Source organism: Asterias amurensis, chromosome 5 (genome assembly GCF_032118995.1).
Source record: "Asterias amurensis chromosome 5, ASM3211899v1".
In the NCBI taxonomy this organism is placed as follows: domain Eukaryota; kingdom Metazoa; phylum Echinodermata; class Asteroidea; order Forcipulatida; family Asteriidae; genus Asterias; species Asterias amurensis.
The window spans coordinates 9,085,557-9,102,825 of NC_092652.1; the positions used below are offsets into that span (position 1 = coordinate 9,085,557).

Sequence of the window (17,269 nt, forward strand, 5' to 3'; positions counted from 1 at the left end):
AGTTGTGAGATAATAATGGAAGAAAAAAACACCTTTGTCACACAAACTTGTGTGCTTTCAGAAAATTTAACATCTATTATATATCATGCGGTACGCGCTGCCAAAACATAGGATTCGAACTGCCTCTAGCTACCTCGGTAGTCTAGTTGGTAAGACACTGCTCTAGAAATGATAGGGTCGTCGGTTCGAATCCCACCCAAGTAATGTGCCTGTGATATTTTTTTCACAGGACTCAAGGAAAGTACTTAGTATACAGTGCTAACACAGTGGGTAAAAACAAAAATAAATATGCTTTCAGATGCTTGATTTTGGGACCTCAAAATCTAATTCAGCTCTCCATTGCTCGTTAACAAGTAAGTCTTTATGCTAACAATTGTTTTGAGTAATTACTCACTTGGTGTAAATCAACATATTCAACAACAACAAAACCTGTGCAAATTTGAGCTTAGTTGGTCGTCGAAGTTTGGAGATAACGATGAAAAAAAAAAAAACCCTTGTCACACGAAGTTGTGAGCTTTCAGATGCTTGATTTCGAGACCAAATTCTAAATCTGAGGTCGCGAAATCAAATTCATGGAAAATTACTTCTTTCTCAAAAACTACTTACTTCAGAAGGAGCCGTTTCTCACAATGTTTTATACTATCAACAGCTCTCAATTGCTTGTTACCAAGTAAGTTTTTATGTTAAAAAATACTTTGAGTACTTACCAATAGTGTCCACTGTCTTTAATGACAACACAACACACATGAACAGGTATACTAGTCAAGTGGAATGAAATGAAAAAAATGAAATGAGAGAAAGAGGGGGTGCAGAAAGCGCACAGAAAAAGCAAGAAATAAACAATAAAAAAAAATATATCAATATTGTCAATTCTTAATTATTTACCTTGATGCGAGTTGGCTGAAGAAATTCACATCATCGTCTGCACCACCTTGTCCATCTTTTTTCTTATTTTTGGAGAGGAACTTTTTGAAGCCTCCACGTCGTCGAAGAATGTGGTTGTACAACCAGACTGCTCGCACTCGCTCCCTCTCCGGGTAATGTTTGGACATGATGTATCGACGCAGGCGTAGTCCATACGCCTCAAATATTACCAAAAACAGACACACAATAAATATGGCAACTGCAAGATAAAAATGACAACAGTGTCTTTATCTAACATGCACTAATTTGTATATAACAGTTCAATTGGAAACTTTTGAAACGCTGGCAGCAGCAAACATAATGGTCCTTTTTAACGGCTCTGAGCTTGCAAGCACTTGCTCAGTATTGGGCGCGTAGGTGCGAGAACACACACAAGTGAAAACTTTGAAAAAGCACCATCCAAAGTTACTTCAGAGGGAGTTGTTTCCCACAATGTTTGATCCTATCAGCAGCTCTTCAATGCTCGTTACCAAGTCAGTTTTAAAGTTAATACTTGTTTTGAGTAACTACCAAACGTGTACCTTCCCTTTAAGGTTTAAATTTTTAAATAATTTGGGATTTATAAAAGATTAGTTAAATAGATCAGGATTTGAGCCTGCGACCTATGGATTAACGTGATGGCACTCTACCAACTGAGCAACCTAGCCCTATTGTTGGCAGTTTCCCTATTGTGTCAATATCTTTTCCGTTAGTGTTATCCCTCTGCTGCTGCTGCTTCCTAGATAGACTTGTATGTGTTCTCTGGTTATATGTCAGTTTAAGGTTAACAAAATGCAGAGATCGCCAACATTGACTTAGATAGCACAGTTATTATTATTATTATTATTTATTCGGCCAAGATACCAGACAATAACATTCACATAATACAGTATTAAATACTGTAAGTAAACAGAATCAGGAAAACTAGCAAATACAGTATGTATAAAACAAAATCACTAAAACAAAATAAATAATTGACATGGGGAGAAAAACAAAACAGAGACAACAACAATAGGGACAACAACACATTAGGGACAACATAAACAACAACAACAACCCAAAGAAACAACAAAGCAAACAAAAACAAACAACAACATTAACGACAAAAACAACAACAACGGCAAAAACGACAACAACAACAACACAAAAAAACAAAGAAGAACAACACAACAATAAAAGAACATCTCCAGACATATTATCAGAAAACAAGAAATATGACAAAACAACAGAATCAGACAAAAACAGGGACCACAAAACAACATAACCAATTTAGGCCTGTCTATCCAAGCTTAAGTTGGTAGAGCACCGGCACACTAGCCTGGAGGGTGTAGATTGAAGTCCCGCTCTAGTAAAATTTTCTCTGAAATAGCATCAAATTCAGAGAGGAGAAATGTTCCTAAAAATAAGAGTTCTTTGGCGCCATGCAGCTTTCTCCCACACAAACTAAAATGTGTTTTTGCTAAAAACAAACTCTATGAAATTTGATACCCTCTGGGCCCAATTTCATCTGCTTTAAAAGCACCAAAAGTAGCTGAGCACAATAACATAATGCTTACCAGATTATGGTTGCCAGCCAATACCTTGTGACATGAACAGTTTGGGATTGGTATCCTGCTCATTTCTGCACGCAGAAAATTGTTAAATCAAATTTTGTTGCTTAAGCAGCTCTATGAAATTGGATCTCCTGGTTGTAATGAACCTACTTATCATGTAAACCAGCTCTGTGTCAGGTAGCGTAGCTTGTGGCAGGCACTTGGTGGTGTCAAATTTAATATCACGGATGTATTGTGGATCTAAAGATTCAACTAGAGCTCGGTATATATCTGCCAATATGCCTTGTCCTTCAACGTGGATGGTCACAGCACCAGGAGCTGACAATGGTATAAAAAAAAGATAACATGCATGAGGTGCATTTGTTCAATGAAAGCAATGTAAAGTCGTACTAAATTAAGTCTGTTAAACATATATGCGATCCACTCTGCGAAAATGAGTCACATGTCGCCCAATGCAATATTAAGTTATGGACAGTTTAATGTGGAAAATGTATAAATATAAAAAAAAAACTTTATTTTTTTTTTTTTTTTTTTAGATCTTTAGTTGCATGGTTAACCTTTAGAACACTCACTTTTAGGCAATAAAGCTATGAATACAACAATTTTGTGATCATACTTATGTCTAATTTGTATCTTTTTGCACACAATGGTAGTTTAAAATATCATTTTACTTTCGTTTTTCACAAAAAATGGTGTAGTGGCTAATTTCAAACGGGAGTAACTCAGCAACGCGATACACCCCAAAGCTTAGACACATACCAAATTACTGCTGCTGATGTGTTTTTTCCAACCATGCATATAACTCAATTCCTGAAATTGCCTACATCTGACTCATTTTCACAGAGCGGGTCACATATTGCATGCACTCTCCCTGTTACAATCTGTTACAAAGAGGGTCGATCCATTGCCCTGGTAACAAAGAGGGTCAAAGGGTACTGGAATTGCATGCTCCAAATTTCCTGTTTTCCAGGGGTTAACTCTTGTAAGCCTCAATTCCAAACCATTGGGGTTTTTGTTTTGGACGAATGAGGGTTATGATAGATTGTTGGGCTGCTACCATTTTATTTGGCATGACTGGGAGGGGGCAGGGACTGGGAGGTGGGGTAGTTGATTTTGTTCAACAACAATTAGGTCTTCGAAGCTTTGGTCCAAGTCAGGTCCAGACAATTCCCCTTATTATAACAGAAACTCTCACTCACCATTGGCATAGACATTGATTTCACTGTGAAGACGCACCATATCCAGAAACCAGTAAGCAGCAAAGTCCGAAACGATGACCATTGTGGCATAGCATACTTCAGTAACCCACAATGTTATACTCAAAAGGAACCTCCGCTTTTCCGGTTTGGCCAGCCTGATGGCATCTTTTTATATTTAAGGCAAGAATGGATAATACAAAGATGGTTGATGGGGGACCATTGGAGACTTTTAAGGGCTAGGTGACAGCATACTTACCATAAAACTGGTACCAAGCCAGGTCTGAGCATGCGCACATGACCGAGAACGATGGGTTTACAAAACCAAGAGATGTACAAAACCAAGGGGAGTGTGGAAGCGCTGCCCAGTAGGTATAATATTCATTATACTCTTTGACATCACATTGCAAGACACTGTGAAGTGCACGCGTCTAGATGTGGCGCTCGCGTGGGGTGGGCAAACTCATCTGAAGTCAAGGGGATGTGGGTAATACAAGTCGTTGGTGTACTTCCCAAATATTTGAGGTTCAAATTTTGCAAACAATACCGACCCAAATGTATGTTACAACTTACTACCTTGACTTCAAATGAACGACTGGTGGTTTTTTGTAATTAATTGGTAATTCCAAAATGTGTTTAAATCCTTAACTATAGTACTTAACCCCACAAATAACAAATGAACAGGGCTTCTTTTTGAAAGCGATTGATTGGACAACATGTATCACGCAGCAATGTTTACATATTCATAAGTGAATACATTTACATATCAGGCAACTGCGGCATCATCAAGTCCCTGTCTCCTCGTGCGGAACAGGTTGGGGAATGCAGCACATCACAAAACAATAGTTTTCTGAGATTGCACAGGATTGGGACTTGAGTCAAGTCTAGGCGAACCCCTTCTTTTTTCAATAAGTTGAACCCCTTCTTTTTTCAATGAGTGCACTGGGTTCTTTGATGTGCATTACACAACACATGGGACCAATAGCTTTATGTCCCATCCGAAGGACGAAGCAATGGTTAAGTGCCTTGCTTAAAGGACACAAGTGTCACGGCTGGGAGTCTAACCCATACTCTGCTGACCAGAGATTCGGTGCTCAAATTAATCAAAATCATAATGATTTACATGGTCTTGTACTTCTTTTTGAGTTGAAATCTTGCGACAATCCTGTTTCCTCTATGTAGAGAAAAGTGTCCTTCATTTAGTTTCATTTACTGAAATGTTCTTACCAGGTTTGATGAACGTCCACCTTTCTTTTAGGTTCAACGGTAGGAGACCACTCTTTCCCATTTCTACTCGGATCTTATCAACTTCTTCAAAGTGCTCTGTGATGTACCAGTTGTCATGCTTATCTTTTGTGAGGTACCTGTGATGGTACCTGTAGGCCCTGCATGTATACAAGGTAAAGACGGTTTTGAAGGGAATGTATGCGTTTGGTGAGCACTCTTAAAATGTTTTGGTTAGAAGCCTACAGCGTTATTCAATATTCATAATTACCTCAGACAGTTTCCCTATTCCTATTGGACAGTTTCGCTATTCCTATTGGTGAAGAGCGCTTCACCAATAGCGTGTGTCGTGGCTTGTGTGCGTCGATGTCAATAGAGCAGTGTCGTGGCTGTGTGATAAAAGCCCTCGCCTTCGGCTCTGGCCTTCATCGCACAGGAATGACCCTGTCGGTTTTAAATCGCAGTTTAAGAACTCGGCGCTACCCTTTTATTCCCTCAGTATAAAGTATTTTTTATAAACACTACACTTTGAAGTAATGTGGTTATGTAAAAAAACATCAGTTTTTATGCCCCCAAATTTGTATGTGAGAAGCATTACTAACTTTCCTTAATGTTTCTCAGGTTATGTGTTCCTATAGACTTTGGAAGTCCCACGGAAATCTTGCTCGTATCTGAAACTTCCGGGACCATTATGGTCCCAACCTTATGGAGTTTTTTACATGGGGGACGATCTTGTTTTGTCAACTACTTTAGTTTAATGTAGTTTGTAACCATGAAAATTACATGTTGTTGGATATGTAATACTAATTAACAAAACATAAGAAAGTACAATCAAACCAACAAAATAAAAAATAAAAACCGAAAATAAAACTTGACCTCAGCTTCCGGTTTACTAGTAAAATTTAAACACCTACCTGAGCGGAATGTTTTCAACAGAAATGGTATTTTTACTTGTTTATAATGCACTTGTTAACCATTTTAATGTAATTTTGATATGTGTACACTTCTGAACTTTTCGTAATTATCGATTAAAAAATCAGACCCCTACCTAGAGGTTTTTTGAAAAACTAAAAACACTTCTGCCGTTGAGAGCGAGCGTCAAAGGACAATGCCGCTGACGTCATTTGTGGGAGTTTGCTTTGTTATACATCCACGCTGCAACAAAGCGGCTTTATCTACTTATGACGTTTTGAGAGTGATTACGTAACGGGGCTTTTCGCAAATCTCGCAGAAAAGCTCTGGATAAGGGCATACAAAATGATTGTTTTCTTACACGATTGAAACCTATTTATAATCATATGACTCGATTTCCTTATTCATCGAAAACATTTTGTGGGGAATTCAGCAAAGTTCACGACTTTACATTTTAGTTTAAGCAGGTCTTTAAGAATTTCATTGGGGGATGATGCGTCAGCCCCCTCTTTAAACTGTGTCATGCAGTAATTTTATGCCCGCTCGACAATGGTGTGTCCAGCGTAAGTAATTTCACATTCGGGCGTAGATTTACAAAAGGGGTTTCAAAAAATTTAAGGCCAAAGAATCATCTTTGTTCCAGAGCTTTACTTTTATTTACATAGTATTTAACAAATTATTTGTGTATTTCTTATAGATAAAGCGAATTTATACAACTTGTAAAGAGTACTTTTGTCATTCCGATTTTGTCGTCAAATACCATTCAAGCAAAGATTTGATTTCAGAAAGAATAAAGTTTTTTTGTTTGCTTTCTCGTTCGGATATGCGTAAGGCAAGGCTTGCAGTCTATTAGAGATTATTCTTCCTGTGCGGAAACTTTGCGCTTCATATTTATTGCTATCTCTCAAAAACGTTACCACCTTTACACATGACATTTTCATAGTTTTATTGTAAACATGATTAAAACAATCGCTGGCTCCAAAAACCAACTACAGTAGGTATACTTTCCACTGTGTGTTTTAGTAAGTCATTTGCGAGTTAATTTTGAATAATGTCTGGTACAATGACTTGCTTAATATGTACATGCACCCTTTACACTTTTAATTCCTCAGACTATTGAGACAGTTGCTACGCCACATGATTAGGGGAATGCTTTTGTTTAGCATCTTCCAGGATGAGCAAACCCTGGTACCATTGTGCCATACACATCCATTCAGAATTGTGTATGGGTGTTCACCGTCTCTTACGTTACTACGCAAAAGCTTGCCCGTAATCACGTGGCGTACCAACTGTCTCGATAGTCTGAGGAATTCAAATATAAGCGGTGCATTGTAACTAAGTGAGTCAGTGTACCAGACATTATTCAAATCTTACAAATGGATTATTAGTTGGTGCCGAGTTAATTTTTCATTAAGGCTACTCATCGTTATTGTGTCCAACATTTGCACTGTCCATTATTATTCTTACCTGGAGTGCGACTGCAATAATAAGGTTTATCGCGATTCAGAAACACAATGCATTGTGGGAAGGAATGGGGGCGGTTTCTATGCAGTTTCTACGATTCGCGCACGCAACGCCTGTACCTTTGTGTGGGTTCAACAGCGCCTTCTCTTGATATTTTGCTATTCGCGATAAACCTTATGACTGCTTTAAACTTTCAGTCATCTCTGGTACAAGCATTATGGTATTTTTTATGACTTCAGGTTTTTTTCTCCCATTGGGTTGTTATTTTTCGTGCTCTGTCACAAGATTTGCCATAATTTTTTTTATTTTTTTTTCTAAACTTACCTGAATAGGAGCAAAAGGAACGTAAAGGAGAGTACACGGTTGAGCCAGTTAAGAACCAAAGTGAATGTCCTCAATCGGTCCTCCACCTCCCCACGAATGTTGTCACGGATCTGCTTGAGGGTTGTGGAGAAATTGGCGTTCAATGTCAAGTCGTGGCTGACAGAGAGTTTTACATACAGCTTCTCTTTGACTTTTTCAAAAGCTCCTGTAACAGCTGTAAGTCAAAAATTTAGGGAAGAGTGACAGAAATCATAGCGTTACATAAAAGAACTAGTACGCACCCATGATGGCCCACTGGCCCACCATGGGTTCAAGTCCCATTGGGTATTTTTTTACAAATTTACCCTACAAAATGTTTGCTGTGTGAGCTGGTGCATGACCTGTGATTTACGATCAAAGAGTTATATATAAGAACTAGAGGGCGGACGTCGCCTGCGTGTGGCCATTTTGTAATTGAAAAAACATACAGCTGTGTAGTTTCATATTCAACGAACACATGTACAATGTTTATCTTACAAAATGGCGTGCGTGTCTCCTTGTGATCCCGTCGCATCTGTGCTTGCGGTATCACCAGTGCGCCCTCTAGTTCTTTTAATACATAACTCTAATGGGTGCGTTCGTTTAGCTTCCCTGGGTGGACCCCGGTCTGCCCCGGGTGCGTTCGAAAAACTTTGACGTCATTCCAGGGGCTCACCAAGGTAAGCCCTCAGTGCCCTGCTTGTGGAGTGGGTCACTTGGGGGCTGGCCCAAGGTTCATGACGTTACTATGAGAGCGTTGAGTGTCGTTCGTTTAGCTCTTGTCAGGGGTTTACCCGAGTGAGCACTGTGCAGTGGACACAGGGAAGCTAATCACACCCTATGTGTATGGTGGATCAGCACCATTTTCTCAATGGCACAAAATACTTTCTGTCGGGCATTGTCACGTGGTTTTGTACACCCTCTACTTCTTTTATCCAACTGACTCTATGAACAAAATTCACTCTGCAAGTATTATTGTGAGAGGAAGATATAAACCTCAAGAGACCTTTATGGAGATACCATGTGATGGGAAGGGTTGGGGGTAACAAGTCAAAGTGCCCAATTCACCGAGCCATATTCACTGGAAATTTTGGTGCACTGTTTTGGGAATTGGATTGTTCTGGTATTAAGGCCCGGTCACACAAGCCCTGATAACGAGAACGAAAACGAGAACGATAAAAATGCATGCCCTTGATTGGTTAAAATGTTCCACGCAGAATACGCCCGCACTCATTCAACCAATTGAGGGTGTGCATTTTTATCGTTATCATTTTCGTTCTCGTTTCTTTGTTATCGGAGTTCTGTATGACCGGGCCTTTACTGTGTATTGCACAGTTTTAGGTGACCCTCACTCAATTAAGCCCAGTTCAAACTTCTCCTGCGAATGCGAAAGTGATACTAATTTTGATATCAACTCCTTCGAAACAATCACTGCGTAACATGTTAAGCAAAAGTTTGCTTTGCATTCACATTCGCAGATGGTATGAAGTTGAACCAGGCTTCAGACACTTAGCATCTGTAGATAAAAATGAAGGGCAACCCACTCAATGCCTCGAAGCCCAACAACAATCCTCCAATACATGTACCCTCTTCTCCTATGTCACATATTAAAGGCAGTGGACACTATTGGTAATTACTCAAAATAATTGTTAGCATTAAACCTTTCTTGGTGACAAGTAATGGGGAGAGGTTGATGGTATAAAACATTGTGAGAAACGGCTCCCTCTGAAGTGCCATAATTTTCAAGAAAGAAGTAATTGTAATTTTCCACGAATTTGATTTCAGGACCTCAGATTTTGAACTTGAGGTCTCGAAATCAACCATCTAAACGCATCTCTCATAAATATCATTGGATCTCAATTCAATGTTGGTTCCGATTGCCGGTCTTTACAGTCAACATTGAGCGGGAGGAGGGGAGACAATGTTTATTGTAAGTGGGAAGTGGACTGGTGTGAATGGTATTATATAACGTTTGGAATGGGTGGCCCAAGCAATTTGTCCCAGATTGTACATGTAGCTGAGAAGAACCGGTGGTTGATAACTCAACTTGAACACTGTGGTAACCTGAAGATGATCAGATCAGAGCATGCTGATTGAAATATTGATTTTTCAACCACCCTAACCCTGTTTTGACAACGTGATGGTTTATAGGTTATTTTTTATTTATAATATCAAATGAATTCGTCTTCTATCTTCGTTTTTTTTTTTCACTATTTTCTCGTGAACCAGATGGCCGGTTGATCTCAAACTTTTCAGGTTTGTGTGTTTATGTGTATATGGTGAATTACATAAAGTGCTCACACTGTCAGCAACTGTTATTTTTGCAAAACCAATTCTGTAATGCTCCTTTAATTAATTAGTTTGAACCCAAAACGACACATCATTAGTTGACAGCATCGTTAATAAGCGAAGTGAATTTTGACATCACAATATTTTTGTTGGGAAGTTGACATCAAATTTTGCTTTGTAATTAGCATGTAGTGTGAAAAAGGCTTTTGTCTTTCAACAACAACAGTCAGGTAATACAACTTAAAGGAACACAATGCCTTGAATCGGTAAAGTTGATCTTTGAAAAGCATTTGAAGCCATTTGTTATGAAATGCAAATGGTTTGATAGATAATTTAAAAGTAGAACATAATGATCCACACAAACATGCCTCGATATTGCACGGTTATCCTTTTACGTCTCGAAGAAACAAGGTTGGCCATTTTGTTGAGTCAAAATTTTGACTCCATAAAACGGCTGACCGTGTTAGTTCGCAATGAAAGATAACCGTACAATTTCGAGTGATACTTGTGTGGATCAATATATTCTACTTTTAAAACATCTTACCAATCATATTATGCATTTCATAACAAACAGTTTCAAACGCTTTTCCAAGACCAACTCGTCCGATCCAAGGCAATGTGCTCCTTTAATTACTCTCTTTCTTACCATCACTACAATGTTTTATCGCTATCCCCATCAGTCTTGGAAATTCGCATAGAAGGTTAAGCACTGCAGACACAAGAAAAAGGATAATTTGATGACTACTCTGTTAATACAAAACTGTATCTGAAGAACCACTTTGATTATCAAGGTAAGAAATAAACACATTTATCAGAGTATAACTTTTGTGATTTCTGGGCATAACTTACCTTCAGCAACTGAACAAACATGCTTAGCTATTTCTAAAATTTTGCACAAAAATTGAAAAATGCCGAGTTTCCTGCGACATTTAGCTGCTACTACTGTAAGCACTTCTCTACACTTTTCGGCAGGACGCATCATAAAGTAGTTGCATCTGCTGACAATCCCTGAAATCCAGTCGTATACTAACTGAATGGCATTGCCTAGAAGGAAAAAAAAGACAAGGTAAGGGAAACAAAAAAGTGTCGTCACATATTGGCAGTTTGTGATACCTGGGTACAGTACTCATTCTGTTAAAGGCAGTGGACACTATTGGTAATTGTCAAAGACTAGCCTTCATAGTGTGTGTATCTCAACATATGCATAAAATAACAAACCTGTGAAAATTTGAGCTCAATCGGTCATCGAACTTGCGAGATAATAATGAAAGAAAAAAACACCCTTGTCACACGAAGTTGTGTGCTTTTATATGGTTGATTTCGAGACATCAAGTTCTAAATCTGAGGTCTCAAAATCAAATGCGTTGAAAACTACTTCTTTCTCGAAAACTATGGCACTTCAGATTTAGCCGTTTCTCACAATGTTTTATACCATCAACCTCTCCCCATTACTCGTCTTCAAGAAAGGTTTTATGCTGATAACTATTTTGAGTAATTACCAATAGTGTGCACTGCCTTTAACAATCTATGCATTCCTTTCACCGGTACAGCAGACCTACACCCTGGGCTGTGGACTGGTCTTGACAAGGTTATAAGAGGTTGTATTTGTCAGGCATTTCAAAACGAGCCTTTATGGCTTCTGTAAATGCCCCCATATTGGTTTGCTCTAGATCCATTACATTGCTATTTTTTCCCATTTCATTTTTATCAATTATTTTCTTGATCTTTCCTTGACTGTCTTTGACGTGATGGAATTGTACTCAATTTGTTCATTGTTCTACTTTTTGACCAATATGGAAATAATGTTGATTAAGTTGAATTGAATCTGCCTTTATAATGGACCATGTGTCCTTTGTTTACATCTTAACCGCCCTTGATTTGTTTTCTTCCTACCACTGTCCCTACTCTAGACTTGGTTCCAAGGCTGTAATCATGTTTTTTTTAGTTAGTCTACCAGGGGCCAATTTCATAGAGCTGCTTAAGCACAAAACTTACTTAAACACGAAAATAGCTCGCTTATTTTACACATGTTACTGGCCAAAATGTCATGTCATATACATTGCTTGTGACTGGTATTTAGCTGCTGTTTACTTAGCACAACAATTGAGGGAAGTCTTGGCCAGCAAACTAACTTTATCAAGCAAGGATTTGTTTAGCGTAAGCAAATTTTGTGCTTAAGCAGCTCTATGAAATTGGGCCCTGGTAGCCAGCCAATACAGGTAGACGATTACAGCCTTGGAACCAAGTCTAGATCTATAGGCACAGTGGTAAGAAGAAAACAAATTGTCCTTAGCTGTTTTAATTTTTTGCAATGGAGAAGAACACACCATAAACTGACCAGTTGTTATTATTTTTTCCCTTAATGCCAACTCAACTGGGGCTATAATTTAGAGAAAAGTAAAAGGTAAACCTTGACCGAAAAAATCCCCTTAGTTGATTTGAACTAACCTGTGGCTCTCGTTGCGTTTGTCATGACATCAAATCCAGTTTTAACCCTGCTTAAGAGAGAGTTGAGTTTACCAAACAGTGTTTTGAAACCGTCCAGGAATGCTGTAAAGATCAAGTCATAGTTAGTTGTGCCCTAAAATTACAAATGATACAAATAGCTTGCTGTGTGACCAGCAGAAAGCTTGCAGTATACAAGCCCGTGTTTTCTGGTCTTGCAATACATATTCACAGATGAGGTCTACCTTGGGTTGGGTGGGTTTCAAACATCTGACCTCTGCGTTTGTTAAAGCTTGTGTGTATTTACCACAAGAAAACCAAACTCTTCTAGGACCATTTACATGTGCTGCTGTAAATCACAAAAAAGTAGCTCAGCACATAAAAACTATGCTTACCAGAACAAACTACCAGCCAAAATAACATGTGACTGGTTTTCTGCTCTCGCACCAGTGGTTTTCTGCTCTCTTTTGCATAGCAGAAATTGTGAAGCAATTTTTCCCGCTTAAGCAGCTATGAAATTGGGCACTGGTGACGAGAGGCCAGTTAAAAACTTGCTGCTGTGCAATACTTTCATCATTCTGTGCAGTCAAAGATTTATTACATGGTTGTGACTGCAAGTTGACTATTAATTATAGTTTATTCTTAGGTTATTGTTGCTTGATTCATCAAAGTTCGGCATAATTTTTCTGACGTTTCTGCACAACTTAAAAAAAAAGTCACTATTGTTATTTGGTACTCACGAGCCATTGGGGCAGTGGCCAATTGAAACACGGTATTTGACTGGTTCAGCGCTAGTTCGATGCCACAGACTTGACTCTGTCCGGCTACGTCGATATTGTGGGTGAGGTTCTCCAATGGACCGGTAATTACCAACAGGAAGACGTATGCCATTAGGATGGTCCTCCCCTTACCTGTGTATTTAGTAGTTCCAAAATCATTAAAGGCACTGGACACTATTGGTAATTACTCAAAATAATTGGTAAGCATAAAATATTACTTGGTAACAAGCAATGTATTCAAAAGCATATCCACAGCACATGCGTGCTATCAATATACACATGCTTATCATGTACTTATACACAAAAGCTTATAATTTACGTACACAATATCTTATCATGTACGTGCACAGTAAATGCACTTTTTATCGTGTACTTTGGACTTATCGTGTACGTATACGATAAGTTTGGTTTTATTGTGTACGTACATGTCAACTTATCGTGTATGGTATTGGTACACAATAAGTTTGAAATTATTGTGTACGTACACTCTAGGTTTGAATTTATCCTGTACATACAGGATAAGTTATCGTGTATGTACACGATAAGAGAGACGACAAATCAAGTCCAAATTTGCATAGATATTTTATTGTATGCATATGTTGGGATTACACCAAGTGAGAATACTGGTCTTTGACAATAACCAAACGTATTCAGTGATTTCAAAAAAAAGAAATCGCAGTGATATTAGTTGTAGTTGATGAAATATTAGATGTAGAGCCTACCTGAAAAAAGTTGCGGGATCATGAGCAGCATCATACAACTGAACTGGCGTGAAAAGGCCATGCCGAAGCAAATGACGGGTCCGATGCACGTGGCAGTGAAGGCAGCATTGCTTGGGTCTTGCTTCAAACCAAACACAAAGACGAAGTAAAAGAAGAACACCAGTACCAGCCCAACCAAGAAGCCCATCACACTCTTTGTGATCTTATTGGCGTACGTGCCTGACTTGAAACATGGAAGAAACGTCCCGAGGTAGTGGTAGAAGTTGCGCACGCTCAGAATGAGGGAGAAAAGAGCGGAACGGAGAGGGGTGGGCTTTTCCCCGTTTCTCCGCTTCTTCTTACCTCCGGCTCCATCATCAATGTCTTCGGAGGTCTCATCTTCCGTTGACTAAAAAAAAGTGAAGTGTTGGCAATTTTATTTTATTTTATGATCGATTTGTTATAGCAAACAAACAAGGAAAAAAAACCTCCCACAAATAAGCATTGGACAAATAACGCTGTTTCATTTTTTAATTCCAGTGTTATCATTATAATCTAGTTGGGCCATGTATAAAACGTATTGCTTTCATCTGCCCTATTTTTAGCCCCATGTCTTTTGTTAAAGGAAAATTACAGAATTGGTAAGACAAAACACGTCTAAGATCATTTACATAAAACTTACATGGTCTAGCTGATTGTGATGATAGTAGAAACATCCCTTAAAATATTTCTGTCTGAAATGTCACAACCGATGAGAAACAGATAAAGTTAAATGTCCGTTTAGAGTTCATCGCTCAGGGAGCGTTTTAAAAATAATAAAAAATCATGTCATGCAAAATGTGTAATCGTATCACTATATTTTATGTGACCCAGATGGTCGATCGATCACATAAAGTGATTATGTTATACTGCCAGTATCTGCTTTCTTTTGGCAAAACCAACTCTAGAACTCTGTACGTTCCTTTAACTTTAAAGGCACTGGACACTTTTGGTAATTGTCAAAGACTAGCCTTCACAGTTGGTGTATCTCAACATATGCATAAAATAACAAACCTGTGAAAATTTGAGCTCAATCGGTCAACGAACTTGCAAGATAATGAAAGAAAAAACACCCATGTCACACGATTTTGTGTGCATATAGATGGTTGATTTCAAGACTAAATCTGAGGTCTTGATATCAAATTCGTGGAAAATTACCTCTTAAGGCAGTGGACACTATTGGTAATTACTCAAAATAATTATTAGCATAAAACCTTACTTCGTAACGAGTAATGGGGAGAGGTTGATGGTATAAAACATTGTGAGAAACGGCACCCTCTGAAGTGCCATAGTTTTTGAAAAAGAAGTAGTTTTCCACGAATTTGATTTCGAGACCTCAGATTCAGAACTTGAGGTCTCGAAATCAACCATCTAAACGCACACAACTTCGTGTGACCAAGGGTGTTTTTTCTGTCATTATTATCTCGCAAGTTCGATGACCGATTGAGCTGAAATGTTCACAGGTTTGTTATTTTATGCATATGTTGAGATAAACCAAGAGAGACTTGTCTTTGACAATTACCAATAGTGTCCACTGTCTTTAAGAAGACAAATAGTTGGCAAATAATCAAATTCAGGTTTAGAGCCCTCCCTCAAAAGGGAAACAAGACGCCGAGGGACTCTATCCCAATCCACATGCGACGCTTCGTTTCAAGAATAGGACTGTATGGGCCGACAGAACAGAGATTTAAACGCAGAACAGAGATTTAAAAGTAAACAGAACGCTCACCTGAAGTGCTTTTCGCTTTTCTTCTTGAAACAAGTCTTCAGCCACCTCTTCTTCCATGTCCTCCAGTTCAAGCAACGCTTTAACATCGATCGTTGCCTGCCCCAGTTGTCTCTTTTTTCTTTTTTTTTCCATTCTCTTTCTCTTTTTGTTAATCTTTTTGTGCTTCTTTTTGAGTTTGGGATTATCTTCTTCCAGCCTCTTTTGTGCCAAGAGTTCTTGCACCCTGTCCCAATCCACATCCAATTGTTTCTTAACGTTCTTCGCCATATCAAAAGCTGCTTTTCCCGGAATGGCCGGTTTTGGTTTAGGAATGTTTATCTTTTTCTGTCTCTTCTTAGGTTTCTCCTCAGGTTCTGAAGCATCGAGATCTCTTCCTTCTAACTTAAACTGATCAACTTGTGCCTTTGTGTGTTTCGCCACTTCTTCGAGAATTTTTTCTCTCACTTTTTCCTCCACTTTTTCTTGAACCTTCTCTTTAACCTTCTCTTTGACTTGGTGCTGGATCTTCTTCTGGATTTGCTTCTTAACTTGTTGCTGGGCCATCTTCTGCCCCTGATTTTTGGCCACCTGTTGCATCATCATCTTGGCAATGTTATGGCAGTTCACACTTCAGAAGACAAAAAGGAAATGGGTATCCGGATGACGCAAGCGTCCTCGTCGGTGAAAATTTCAAAAACTCTCTACTCTTCCGATGTACTGTATATTTCTGCCGATTCAAACGCTTCAAACAACATAAACAATAGGTTCGTTTTACTTGCATTAGATGATGCAATTTAGTGTTTTAAACGACCCGTTTATGGCGGTTCGTAACGTGTAACGTCTGCTGCCAGCTAAATCAAAACAACGAACACGCGACGATGACTTGACTCACCCCCGACTACTCTCGTTAAACGCCCGCGTCTTTTGAAAGTTGCGCGTCACAATACGTTTTCCTTTAACAAACACGCGCATATTTTTTCGGCTAGGTGCGCGCCGCGCACGTACGTTTTACTACTAGACGTGGCATCACCACCACAGACGTGCATTTCCTTACATCATCAGCATTTAATAGAAAGAGTATAAGGTGACGATGGTCTTTCCGAGCGGCCGTTTAAAACAAGAAGGTTTGTTTAAAAGCAGAAGGGTCGTGGCAGTGGAAAGATGAGGTCCTATCCCTCACGGTCAACGGATGTTAAAGACCGAGTCACTTCTATTGTATTCCCATTCTTAAAAAGGAGTATAAAAAAAATAGGAAAATCCGAAACAGTTAGTTTCTGAAGTGCGGTGACGCTCATAACGGCTGTGTGTACGCGCGCGTGCGAACAGTTTCGTTTTGCGTTGCGCGTAAATTAACGCACAGTGTAAGCTTGCTCGTCACGCCCATAGATATAGAATATAATACCTAGATCAGCCGCGCGTACATACGCGCCATAAGCCGTAAACAAACATTTTTATTTTTTCATGGACGCGCTAAAAAGTCACGTGCTGGTGGCAACGTGCAGGAAATGAACATGGAAGATAGGCCTTTAAAGCCATTATACACTTTCGGTTAACAGTATTGTCCAAACAAATCCCACACTTCGTGCATCACAACTTATATATAAAATAACAAACCTGTGAAAATTTAGGCTCAATCGGTCATCGGAGTCGGGACAAAATAACGGGACTACCCACCCTTGTTTCCGCACGTTTTGCCGTGTCATGACATGTGTTT

The 17,269-nt window shown here is 39.0% G+C and overlaps 2 protein-coding genes across 3 annotated transcripts in view; one reads left to right on the forward strand and one right to left on the reverse strand.

Annotated features, from left to right (window-relative positions):
• Positions 1-5,027, forward strand: part of LOC139936981 (haloacid dehalogenase-like hydrolase domain-containing protein 2) — a 17,065-nt gene extending 12,038 nt beyond the window's left edge. The window contains exon 7 of the mRNA XM_071931881.1: positions 4,911-5,027. The gene's annotated coding sequence lies outside the window, so the exon portion shown is untranslated. The remainder of the gene's footprint in view (positions 1-4,910) is intronic.
• Positions 1-16,765, reverse strand: part of LOC139936977 (DC-STAMP domain-containing protein 2-like) — a 20,130-nt gene extending 3,365 nt beyond the window's left edge. The window contains exons 1-11 of one of the 2 annotated variants that reach the window (XR_011786042.1): positions 15,577-16,765; positions 13,830-14,217; positions 13,069-13,239; positions 12,332-12,433; positions 10,733-10,927; positions 10,530-10,592; positions 7,577-7,790; positions 4,880-5,037; positions 3,656-3,820; positions 2,607-2,774; positions 886-1,123 (exon numbers count right to left, since the gene is read on the reverse strand). Coding sequence is in view for 1 of the 2 variants with exons in the window: in XM_071931875.1 (XP_071787976.1) it covers positions 886-1,123; positions 2,607-2,774; positions 3,656-3,820; positions 4,880-5,037; positions 7,577-7,790; positions 10,530-10,592; positions 10,733-10,927; positions 12,332-12,433; positions 13,069-13,239; positions 13,830-14,217; positions 15,577-16,158 (2,444 nt within the window). In the remaining variant the exon portion in view is untranslated. The remainder of the gene's footprint in view (positions 1-885; positions 1,124-2,606; positions 2,775-3,655; positions 3,821-4,879; positions 5,038-7,576; positions 7,791-10,529; positions 10,593-10,732; positions 10,928-12,331; positions 12,434-13,068; positions 13,240-13,829; positions 14,218-15,576) is intronic. The other variant, XM_071931875.1, reaches the window with a different exon arrangement.
• Positions 16,766-17,269: the final 504 nt, after the last annotated feature.